Source organism: Crocodylus porosus, unplaced genomic scaffold, assembly GCF_001723895.1.
Source record: "Crocodylus porosus isolate Cpor-Errol unplaced genomic scaffold, CroPor_comp1, whole genome shotgun sequence".
Classification (NCBI taxonomy): Eukaryota; Metazoa; Chordata; order Crocodylia; family Crocodylidae; genus Crocodylus; species Crocodylus porosus.
The window spans coordinates 44,107,593-44,120,018 of NW_017728931.1; the positions used below are offsets into that span (position 1 = coordinate 44,107,593).

General features: G+C 39.1%; 1 protein-coding gene across 1 annotated transcript in view; it reads right to left on the bottom strand.

Moving 5' to 3' along the window:
* Window positions 1-12,426, bottom strand: part of GNPTAB (N-acetylglucosamine-1-phosphate transferase alpha and beta subunits) — an 80,743-nt gene that overhangs the window by 63,366 nt on the left and 4,951 nt on the right. The window contains exon 2 of the mRNA XM_019544739.1: window positions 7,867-7,952. Within this exon, the coding sequence (XP_019400284.1) occupies window positions 7,867-7,952 (86 nt within the window). The remainder of the gene's footprint in view (window positions 1-7,866; window positions 7,953-12,426) is intronic.

The window sequence follows — 12,426 nt, forward strand, 5'->3', positions numbered from 1 at the left end:
CAGAACTATTTAAATGAACCTTAGAATGACAGACCATGACTGTGAACAGAAACAAGAATGACAAATATGAGTGAAACATTGAGGTTTACACCAACGAGGCAAGGGCAGTGATAGTTTTCTGACCCTAACAGGACTTCAAATGGGCAGAAGGGTTCATCTACATGATACTTACTGTAAAACTGCAGGTCATGTTAATTTGTATTAAAACACATTATTCCTTTACAAAGCAATTCTTAGCTACTTTATAGATACACTACTCTTAAATATATATTTTTAAATGAATACTTTTCTTCTCGTAATTTCCTGCTGATCCAAGTCTGCCTTGGACTCCTATTTTAGGGCTGGTATGCAGAGAAAAATAAAGCGCTCAGTAAAATAGGATGGCAGTTAGAGTTCACTACGTCTGGTACTCTTAGTAGGGTATCCAGGGGTAAAAAAACTCTCTGCACCGTTCCCTTTTATTGCATTAAACAACTGCACATGCAGTATGTGGCACCGCAGACGTGCCTCTGGCTTATTTATACCAGCCTCTGGCTTCTTTATTATTCCATCCAGGAAGAGCACAGACCAACTGCAGATGCTTCCTCAACCTGACAAAGGTACTTATACCCAAAAGCTTGCAAAGAAGAATTTTTCCAACTATTTGAGTTGGTCTAATAAAATATACATGATTTAATTATATACTTCAGTGGAATATGTACAGTAGCAGTTTCCCTAACTTTTGTGAGTTTAAGTGCTTTGCTTCAAGGCATCACTTCTGGAAGTGTGATCATGTGAGAATCTCAACCTTTTTTTGCAAAGTAAATTTCTAGCTGTCACTTTCAGAGAAATCTTGAAAGCATGAACTCTAAAGGTTAAAAAAATAGAAGACAAGTAAAAAAACCCACTAAATGTATTGTTCTTGTCTGATGGTTTTTAAGCCAATGTCATAATTTTTGTTGAATTTTTGCTGAATTTTTTTGTTAATTCAGGATTAACAACACTGCCATAGCCAGAGACAGAGAATGCTACCCCTGGGCTCCAAAGTGCAATGCCTTTGTGTACACAGTTCAATACTGGATTTTTTCCCTATCTTGATTGTGCACACCATTCTGATTTGTTCCCCACTGTCACTCCAAGGTCTTCTGAATTCTACTGTTTCCCTGTATTTTCATTTCAATTCACTTTAGAGTGTTTTCTTCCCAGAAGCACTGGATTGCATCTCCCCCCTCCCCAGTTGTATCTCCTCCTGTATCTAGCCCCCTTACATTCTTTTGTATAACATGGATTGGAAAAGAAAGAAATATTCTAAAGGATGTAGGGGACAGTACTGGGCAGCTGATTAATTTCCCCAAGAACATTCACATGAAGTACTGCAGGGCTTTATTCTGTCACTTTTGTTCAACATCTGTCTTGATTGTAGTCCTACCAGTATGCTCATGAAACTCAGTTCTCAGTCTCAGTTTAATCAAACCTGACTGATTAATTTGCTTTGGTTTTCCTAGTGTGTGATGAGAACTAAGGCTTTTATCAAAGTCACCAGGCTGAAGCTCAGCTAAGACAGACATCATGCTGGAAAGAAAAGAAAAAAATCAACACCCCACAAATAACGGTTCCTTTAACTGTTCCTCCAGTTGGAGGAACAGTATGTACAGCCTAAAAGGTGCACTTTATGATTTTCTGCTGCTTCCAGGACATTGTAATGATTTCTCTTTGATTTCTGTTTCACCACAGCTATCACTGCCTCTGTCACTACACTGCATTTTACATGAGGCTCCCCTGAAATCAAACACAGAAAGCTCACTGGGGAATACAGCTGGTCACTTGTCACACACACAAAAAAAAAAACTATTGCAGGAGATTATAAAAGTTTCTCACCTGTTAACAAATGTAATACAAGGTGCATTTGATCTACCAAGGTCCTTTGTGGTTTAAAACCTGTAGCAACAAGAGCTCTATTCGTTTCACCACAATCAGTCATGAGTAGAGAAATGCAGTGAGTCATGTTAGTCTGAAGTCACACAGAAGGCTGAGTAAAGATGTCATTCAGACTGACAACCCATAGCTTTACACTTACAGTAAGACTTGGTCGGAGGGGGGTTTGGGTGGGCAACGGACCAGACAGAGAGAGAGGATGCCTGAACACTAGAATTTTCTTCTATTTCTATGCCAAACCTATTAACTTTCTCAGCAGAGTGCAATGCTTATTTAGTCAAGCTTCTTTTGAGACGCTACTCTGATAAAAGAATACCAATTCTGACTCTCTTGGTTATGGGAGATGCTCAGTGCTAGGTTCAATTCTGTTAAATTTGGATATTTCCCACATTGCCATTTATTAATAATACACCATATTAACAAGAGGTATAAGCTGATGATATAAGTTTCTACATTTAAGATATAAAATTACAGTAGTGTTGATTCAGCCACATCCTGATAATGTTTGAGCTAAAATTAAGCTAAAAAATTAAGGCTATTTTTTGTACTCAGAGTTATGTCTACTGATTGGTAACACATGTTTATCTAGTTTGATCATTAACAAGGAGTATGAAACAGTGAGCAGTAGAAATAGAAACCATCTTCATGGAGCAGATCCTCAAGGAATCCATTTCTAAACACTGGGAGAAGAAGGTGATTAGGAACAGTCAGCATGGATTCACCAAGGCCGAGTCATGCCTGACCAACCTGAGTGCCTTCTACGACAAGGTGACTTGCTCTGTGGGTGCAGAGACCAGTGGATGTGGTATACCTTGATTTTAGCAAGGCTTTTGATATGGTCTCCCACAACATTCTCACAGGAAAGCTAAGGAAGTAAGAGCTGGATGAATGGACTGTAACGTGGATAGAAAACTGGCTGCAGCATCAGGCTCAGTGGGTAGTAATCAATGGTTCAATGCCTAGTTGGCAGCCAGTATCAAGCGGAATACCTCAGGGGTTGGCTCTGGGGTCAGTTTTGTTCAATGTCTTCATCAATGACCCGGAAGATGGCACAGACTGCACCCTCAGCAGGTTTGCAAATGACACCAAGCTGGGGAGAGTAGTAGGTATGATGGAAGGTAGGCCTAGGATTCAAAGTGACCTAGACAAATTGGAGGATTGGGCCAAAAGAAATCTCATGAGGTTCAACAAGGACAAGTGCAAAGTCCTGCAAAATCCTCCCTGTGCATTCAGCAGCAGACCCAGAAGTGGACTGGAGAGTTCCAATTCAATTCAGAGAGATTAATGGGTTTCCTGATTCGATTTGGATTCGGAGATTCGGCCACTGAATTGGGCCAAATCTCCTCTGAATCGAATCAGCAACTGAAGTTTCACACAGCCCTAATAAGGATAGAAAATAGCTTTCTGCCTTCAGATATTAATGATTCTTTTCTACACAGACTGATAGATTTCTTCTTCAGCTCAGGTATCACACAGGTATATTACTGATCTCCAAAATGAGCTGTCAGCATCCTCACTCTGGTAAGTAGGCATTTTGTAACATCTTTCTATATGAAGATTTTCATCTTTCAAGTCTGACACATTTTAATATGAGACAACTCTTTGAAACTGGGTGTTTCAAGAAAATAAACAAATAAACCAAGGTGTTTTTCTTTTTAATATTTATGATTTCTTTCCAACAGAATCCCACTATCAATTTCCAGGCCCAAAAGATAAAGGTGAGATCAACGCTACTACATGCAGGATAATCAGATTTGTATGCTAATTCAATCCACATATGGTAATATCAAAAGTAGGCTAATTGAGAAAGTGTTTTGATTTAGGAAAAAAAATCATATTCAACCAGTTTCTCAGTCTTCAGATAACTTTGTTTGGCAGAAGGTAAGGTAGGCTAGGGTTGTACCTTGGAGCAGTGATGCTCAATCAGGGTGTTATGAGGTACTACATCAAGTTAGCACGGTCAGGTTTACAAACACGATTCACAAGATGCATACAGCGATTTCAAACAGAAAACCATAATTGTGGTCTTTCTGCATTCGTTGCAAAAAAATCCCCTATGTTATTTTTTTGTAGTCAAAAAGAGCTCGCATTTTCTGAGGGGCACCTCAAATCTAAAAAGCTTGAGAACTACTGCCTTAAAGACCAATTGATTCAGAGACACAGGAGCTTTCAGAGGAAACAACCTACTTTGTCGGATGCCAGAAACAGACCTTTTATTCACTGATCTATTCCTAGCATCTGACAAAGTTGCCGACAAAAGTTCCTGCATATCTGAATCAAGTAGACTTAAAGGTACTACCCTATCCAGGGCTGGATTAACGCATAGGCAAACTAGGTACACGCCTAGGGCTAAAAGTGAAAAAGGAGCCCAGTTGTGTTTATTTTACATATTATAATTATTGAGTAAAAAAAAAGAAATACAAATATACAGTACTGTTTCCTTGGAGCCCACTAAAGGCTTAATCCAGCCCTGACCCTACCCTACTTTCTGCTAATGACTAATCACCCCTTAATTGTTTGCATCATGCCACGTGCGTGTGGATATGCCAAAAGGCATGTTATGCATGCGATTTTGATTGTAGAGGTGAGTGTGTAACAGCAGATAATGACTCCAAATAGGAATTTAAATAACTTAAAATCCTAAGAGGTGATTTTATTAAATAATTCATTAAAATTAATAACTCTGGGGTTCACATACAGTATTTCCCGTTTTCAAATCTGGGAACACTGGGTCCAATCCTGTTTGAGCAAAAACTGAAAGCTGACAGTTCAAAAAGGGCTGCACCAAAAGGGACCTGCTAGTTCTGCCTTTTCCCTGGAGGATCCTGATCCCACCAGCAGCATCTATATCTGGTGTCTATTTATGCATGTGGAATCTGACAGCAGATTAGAGTCAGGCAGGGAAGCTTCAATGTCAGTGCTGATAATTCTTCAGGGGTACAGCAGCCTGTAGCTCCCCCCCTACTATACACATTAAATCTCCCCAGGCATCATTAACTACCTTCACTTCCTGACATAGACCTACTACACTCTCCAACTGCTCTCCCATAACTTTCCAGTTTCATCCCCTACCGCAGGCCCTGATTACAACTGTACTACTATAGCCACTACCCTATTCTGCTCCATCTCCCGATTCTTTTCTTGTTCCTGACCTCATTTTTTTGCCCCTCCTCCACTTCTATTAATGGTCCTAACTTGTTGTGCCATGTTAAATTTACATTGTATGTTTTATGGAGCAAGGTCTGTCTACTTCCTAATGATTTTTTTGGCACTTTGCACATTCAAGAGGCTCTCAAATATAATTTGTTCCCATTCCAGAACAGCACACAATTTAAAATTAACGTTGCACAAAGTGAGGCAAAACTAAGATTGCACCACAGTCACGTAAGGCAATTACAAATCTTGATTCCACTAATTTCATTTCCTTCCATCTCCCTTAATGCAAGACTGAAGCAAACCTTTAAGAAAGAATTTGAGTGAGGAAAAAACTGAAATGCTGAAGAGCTTTTGGATAAGGAGTCTACATGTCTTGAACAGCCAAAATGGCAGAAAAGGCAATTAAGAGATTTCACTGGTACAGAAGATAGTGGAGAATGCTGAAGGAGGTAAGTTGGAAATGAAAGCAAAGCCACCTAAGGTTAGCACCTAAATGTAGAACACAATTTTTTTTCTTAGCCTTACAAGCAGTGATGCTAAACAGTTATAACTATTTCATAACAGCAAGGTTTTAAAATAATTCATAAACTAAGATTCGTGCAAGGTTTTAAAATCCTGCATGCCCACAGGCATCAGCCAATTTAACTTTAATCTGTTATAAAGAGCACATAAAATATATATATAATCTGTAATGGTAACAAAAATGTTGTCGTGTAATGTCTCCAAAAGGCATCACACCAGAGATATAATCAAAACAGAAACTCTACAGGCAGGTTCTCAAACTGTTCATACAGTAAACTGCCTAATCACTTGATACCACAAGGAGATATGCTTTACTTTCCCTGCACTGATGTGTTTACTTTCACAGGACCAGCCTTTCCCAAGACATATTTATTTCTAGTCCCTTCTCTGCAGCTTCATCCCAGAGCTTAGGGTGAACTAGATTCTAGAAAGTATCAAAAACAGAAATCCTGTGTCTACAGGCTATGCAGAAAGCCAAGGGCACACCTCCGTCTCTGAGAGATTCCATTAACTCATTCAGCTTATACTACAAGAATATCCAGTTCATCACACTGCCAGGATTTCAAGTCAAGTTAGTGCTGAGGCTGTCATGACCACTGGGGCACATTAGATGCTGTAACAACCCTCCTTAGTTGAGCTGCTTTGCTTTAACAGTTCTTGTTTAGTCCTGCTGGCTGTCCATGCAAGCCAGGTGGGAGTTCCAGTTTAGTCACTGACAACCCAACCATGGAACAGGCTATACTGGTTTACATGGTAACAGATAGCAGACCAAGACAGGTCTGGCCTGACAAGGTGCGTGGATTTGGCAGCGCAGAAAAACCCAGCTCTTGTTATCTTAGGTGACAGATGTAAGGAAAAGATTATTAAAACAAAGAATTTCGTTCTATGCCAATTATTAAAGACAACCCCAAGGACAACTAGTTGGATGCATATCTCCTGACAAACATCACCTAATACCTTCCTATCAAACCTGACAGAATATAAAAACTTACTAAGGAATTCAACCTACTCCCTGACTTTAGCACCCTCTGCAAAAGCATTAGGACTTGTCCAAATAGTCCCTAATTCCATGCATTTCCTCAACATTTTAGTTCAGAAATGGCAAAGCTCACCTTCACATTAAAGCATTCCCTTAAGAACTAAAGCAGAAAAGAATAAGGCTGCATATGGTAATATATAAAACAGTGACAATACCCACACAGCAGCACTAAGATTTAGATATCCCTTTTGGACGGAACCCACTCTTTTACAAAAATCCACTTGCTTAGTTACCATAGTGACAGCCATTCCAGAAATGGATCAGGACAGAGCAGCACACTCAACTGCTTAGTTCTATGAAGCACTACAATTCTCAAAAAAAAATAATTTGAGAGCTATGAACATCCACTTTAATGTGCCCATTACTGCTTGGCAAGGGAGGAGGTGAGAAGATGAGAGAATACTGGGAGTAAAGCAGGTCTAGAACATTAGTGTACAGCAATATGATCAAGACTATCTTATGTCACCAGGCAAATGGACTAGATAATCCAAACATTTCCTCCGAAACTCTCATTTCTATGATTTGATTCCACACTGAGGTTTTAGTGAGATCTTATTTTTTTTCAGCTGAGTGTACATATGCTAAAGGAAATGAAATGACTTACTTTAAGTAGCTCCTCCCACACTGCAGCCCACAGTCCTACTGGTTTCCTGAGCAGCAGGATCCTATGACTATTCAAGATCTACACCAAAACCACAAGAGGCCATCTAACATTTAACACAACTGCAGCATAAAATGATCAACATGTTTTAGGCTTCAAACTCCTGTGATCAGCTTCTCCAATTTCAATCAATCCACTCAAAAGGCCTTTTTTCCCCCCTTGGCCTTGTTAATTTCTACTAAATAGCAATCTCCATAAGAGATCAAGGAAAATTGCCAACATTTAAAAAATAAATCTTCCAGAGATGGTAAAACAAACCAAATTGGAAATGCACTTTTATATTTAGCTAAATATGTTTTAATATGCAAAAGTAGTCATGCTGTCTGCTTTGCAATGCTAAAAGACTAACTTGTTCAAACCAGATTGCAATGTTAAAACTTGATAGCATACAAATTTAAAATTTGACAGTTCTTGTGTTACTATCACTTCTAATTACAGATGTTTTCAGAGCTAACATGTGAAGTACAAGGTTAAATTCCAACTGTAGCACAGAGCTCAAAATGTACAGGAAAATGTTGACAAATACGCATACCAGCTAAATGCGCAATACTGATACCCTGAGAGTAATAGTTACCGATTCTGAAATGATTTTCCAGCAATGTTGTCCCTGTAAGAATCAAACAGAACATGATACTGGTCTCGACTCCACTCCAGAACAACCTGTAAAGAAAACAAACTTGGCGTCACCTTTTTGAACAGATAACTGATGATTTATTTCTCTTTCTTCAAAAGTTTTAGCAGTGTACATTTAAATAAAGTATTCTGTGCACATTAACACATACAGACTGGGAATTAAGCCACATAAAAATGTCACATTTCATCTCTAAAGAAACTAAAAACCTGAAAACCATGTCACCCTAAACCAAACAAGAAAAAAGGCAACTTTACAGACTTTCAATGAAGCTAAGGGACACGGACTGCTATACCAGATCAGGCTAAGAGTCCACCCAGTGCAACAATATATTGCTGTCTGTGGCCAGAAACCCAACAGTGGACAATTACAGAGTAGCCTGCCCACAGAGTACCTGTTTTTCCCAAACCTTCATCAGTTAGAAGCTGGCTTCTACCACAAAGCATACATTGATATTCTATCATGTGCAACTCTGCTGGCATTTAAACAAATGAAACATACCAATGAGTCCTGCATCTTAGAATGACTAACAACTTAAAAGTTGTTCACTGCTTATCGCATTGCAGATGTTTGCTAAGTAGCCTAAGCAACCGTTTTATAAGTGGCTTCTTAATGAGGAAAACCACTTGTTTATGCTATCTACCAATCCAATAACATCTGTGTAAAAAACTAGCGTACATAAAAATAAGTGCAAATATTCACATCTCTATTACTAAAATTAAAAGTTTTTTCACAAACAAGGAATATTTATCATTGAGGTAATTTAAACTCACCAGTTTCTCTTGCTTTGTAGCCACAAAATAATAAATAAGCATGAGAAATCTCAAGGTCAAAAATAAAAGGAAAACCTGGCACTTTAGTTTTACCAGGAGGTAAACTTGCTGAGACTATGTTTAGCAGTGGAAAATCTGAGTTAAGGATCATAGCAGAAAATTCTTTTCTCCAGTCCTTGATTAGATGTTGTTCTGGAAAAATCCCAAGTGTACTTTTAAGCATTAAGGAGAAAGAAAAAAATCATCAAAACTTTCCCTACTCCTTTTACCCTAAAAGTTTTACAGCACACCTACACCAATGTACAACGAAGAAAAGGAATTTTATAGGGGAATAAGGCATAGCAAGTGCCTGATAATTCACTTGCTGAAATCAAAAAACTCCTTCCAAGCTGGCAAAGAGGTTCTTCACAACTAAAACCACTTGTCCCATCTCATTCCCTTACCACATGAATGAAGAATGTACAAAATGAGTGTAATTTGCTCATTATTATTTCTGTCAAGGTGAATAATGGCTTATTTTAAAAACAAGTGAGACAACTCTGTCCTTCAAACGTAAGGCACCTCTCTCTCTCTCTTTCTCTAAACAAATATGCTAATTTACTTGCTATGACAAAGAAAAAAAGATGGCATACACTATTTTTTTCAATAAAGATATCGTGACTGGTAATAATATCGCTACATATAAACACTATACTCCAGAATCTCTTTGGATGAGAAACAATTAATTTTCAATCCTTGTTATAAACTGAATTTTCAGAAGGAAAAGGGTAAAGTATGAAAATACCCAGCTACTTACGTTTTTCTTTTGAACTACAAGGACATGCATTGATTTCACTTTACAAAAATAAATAAGACTGATGAACAGCACATTCCAGATTCACTAAACCTGTTTTAATAGGTTTTAAAAGCAATGTATTAAGAAGCTAACTGCAAAACTAGGGGCCGAGAGAAGTTTCTGGATTCTTTTCTCTCTTTTCAATCATAATGGTGATGCAAATAACTATGCACAACACTTAACTGGGAACAAAGAAAATGATAAGACGCATTCACCTGGCTAGACAAATCAAGCAGCGTTCCAACCAAACATCCCCTAACTTAAGATGCACTAAACCGCATTCTGAATTATATTTTGTAACTAAAGAATTTAGTCTCAGTACCATTATACCTCTGCAAGCAAACCTTGATGGAAGATAATATTCATGTTTCATGGGGGCGGGGACAGGCATGGGAGAGCAAGTTGAGAGGGAGAATTAGCCAGTATTTGTATTACAATAGCACCTACAGGTACTGAGTTTGGGGCTCCATAGTGCTAGCCACTGGCGATGCGCAGGGGTTGCATGTGCACTCCCTGGAACCAGAAGCCAGCCACATAACCAGAAGTGCTGGTGGAAGAGACAGGCTGTGGGGGGACCCCTCCCTGCCCCCTCTAGTGAGCTGGTGCCCTCTGCCCCCCCCACCCAGACTCAGGAGGCACCAGTCGCCCATGCTACTATACTAAAAAATAAGAACAGCTTCTACTCTCAAAATATGTACCTACTGCCAGCTACAGCTGTTCTCTCATGCCCTCTCTACACAGGGTTTTGAACAAAGGTGAAGCACCAACAGAAACACATCTAAAACTTAACTGTTTTGAAGCTGATGGTAACAAATTTTTGTGCAAACAAGTCTAAATTGTGCTTACCAGCACAGGGCTTGAGCTCACAGGTGAGACTTTATGCCCTCAAACCACAATTTCACATCTTGTTACTATTGGTATGTAATTACTAATTTTGAAGCATCAACTTGATCTACCCATTTAAGCACACGTACAGTGCTATTGTCTTTATCAGTGGATCTACAAAGAAGAGGCACAATTTTGTTTAACTGAGGGTGTCACATTGGGAGTGTACCAGAAACACAAGGGCTGCAATTCAATGGGGAAAGAATGAAAGAGGGAGGACTGCTATTTGAGGGAGGTCCATCTAGATAAGCTCCAGAACACGAAGCCTCACCCTGATATGGGGTGCTGCAGGAGATACAGAAATATGTGACCTAGTAAGTGCAACCAAGGTTTTTGGTTTTGTTTTAAATACTACCCTCACAGCCCTCTAATAAAAAAATTGGAGTCCATCCTTCAAAACCTATCTGCACAAGCCCCATGTTAAGCCATTTACCTGTGTGTGACATGGCTTTGTTGGATCATAACTCATTGTAAGGAAAAAAGACAGATTGCTTGGATATTTTTGTGTTATCAGTACTAAAATTTTAGGAAGGCCAACTGCCGTTTTGTGCTAGATCACAACTAATAGCTAAGGTGAAAGGTCCATCATTACATTTCTGGCTGCTCCTACTTTTTTACTCTTTCCTAGGCTTGTTCTTTGTCAAAGGGGAAACTGTTTTTAGAATATTTGCTCTAAAATGATGTAGCCATATTTAACAGAAATAAACTCTTGCCATTATAAAATTCTACTTACAACTACTTCTAAACAGGTTTAGTATTTAAACAGCAGAGAGAGTGAGTTAAAGTTTGGCACTGAGACAGCCTTCAGTGAGAAACAGTGCCTTTGAATGATCCCTTAGAAATCTGTCACAACTCAGACAAGCAGTAAGTAAAAGAGCCTGTTTCAGATGTCAGGTACAGTTTGAATTATGTTTTATCCAGTATTACCAGAATTCTAAATGGCAATTATTTCATACTTCTATCAAGTTAAAGTCAAAGGAGTTTACTCGAATTTTCACCACACTCATAAATTCATAGATGTTAGGGCTGGAAGGGACCTCATGAGATCATCGGGTCCAGCCCCCCCTGCACTTGGGCAGGAAAGACTGCTGGGGTCAGATGATCCCATCAAGGTGCAGATCAAGACTTTTTTAAAGATCTCCAGAGTAGGTAGGCACTCAAATCATAAAGAAATTTTTCTTATATCCAATCTGAAGTGATCTTCAATCAGTTTGTGTCCACTGTTTCTTGTAATCCCCTGGGGTGCCTTGGTAAACGGATGTTCCCCCAGGCCCTGATGTATACCCTGTATATACTTACAGGCTGCCACCAAGTCCCCCCTAAGTCTTCTTTTCTCAAGGCTGAACAGTCCTATGTCTTTCAGCCTCTTTGCGTATGATCTACTCTCCAGACCTCTAATCATGCATGTGGCCCTCCCTCCTTTGGACTCTCTCCAGCCTCCTGAAGTGTGGCGCCCAGAACTGGACACAGTACTCCAAAAAACATCATTCCAGCTAATGGTATCACATAATATCATAGGCAGCTAATGATATTACATAGTTAATTCAGCCAACCAGACCTATGTAGAGATCAGGATATGCACTGACAGGTATTTAGCAAAACAGTAAAGAAATAATGGACATTCCAGATTCTGTTTTCTTTTTTAAAAAAATCTCAAGTCCCTCACAGTAGAACAAATCCTTCTGAGAATGCTCAAAATCAGGAAATGTCAAGGGAAAGACTGCATGTGGAAATCTAATTCTGCTCCTCTTTTGAATATAGATGACAGTACATTCTTTAATACCGATATTATATTGTCTGTAAAAGTCTACTAAAACACAGTTTTTCTACAGATTTGTAATGCATATCTTGAAAGAAATGCTGTGAATTTACCATTAAAAATGTTTCATAGTTTCACAGTTTCATAGTAGCTAGAGTCGGAAGGGACCTAGGTAGATCATCTAGTCCGACCCCCTGCCTTGGCAGGAAAGAGCACCGGGGTCCCCTGGAAGCCGGTCCCAGGCCCTAGCC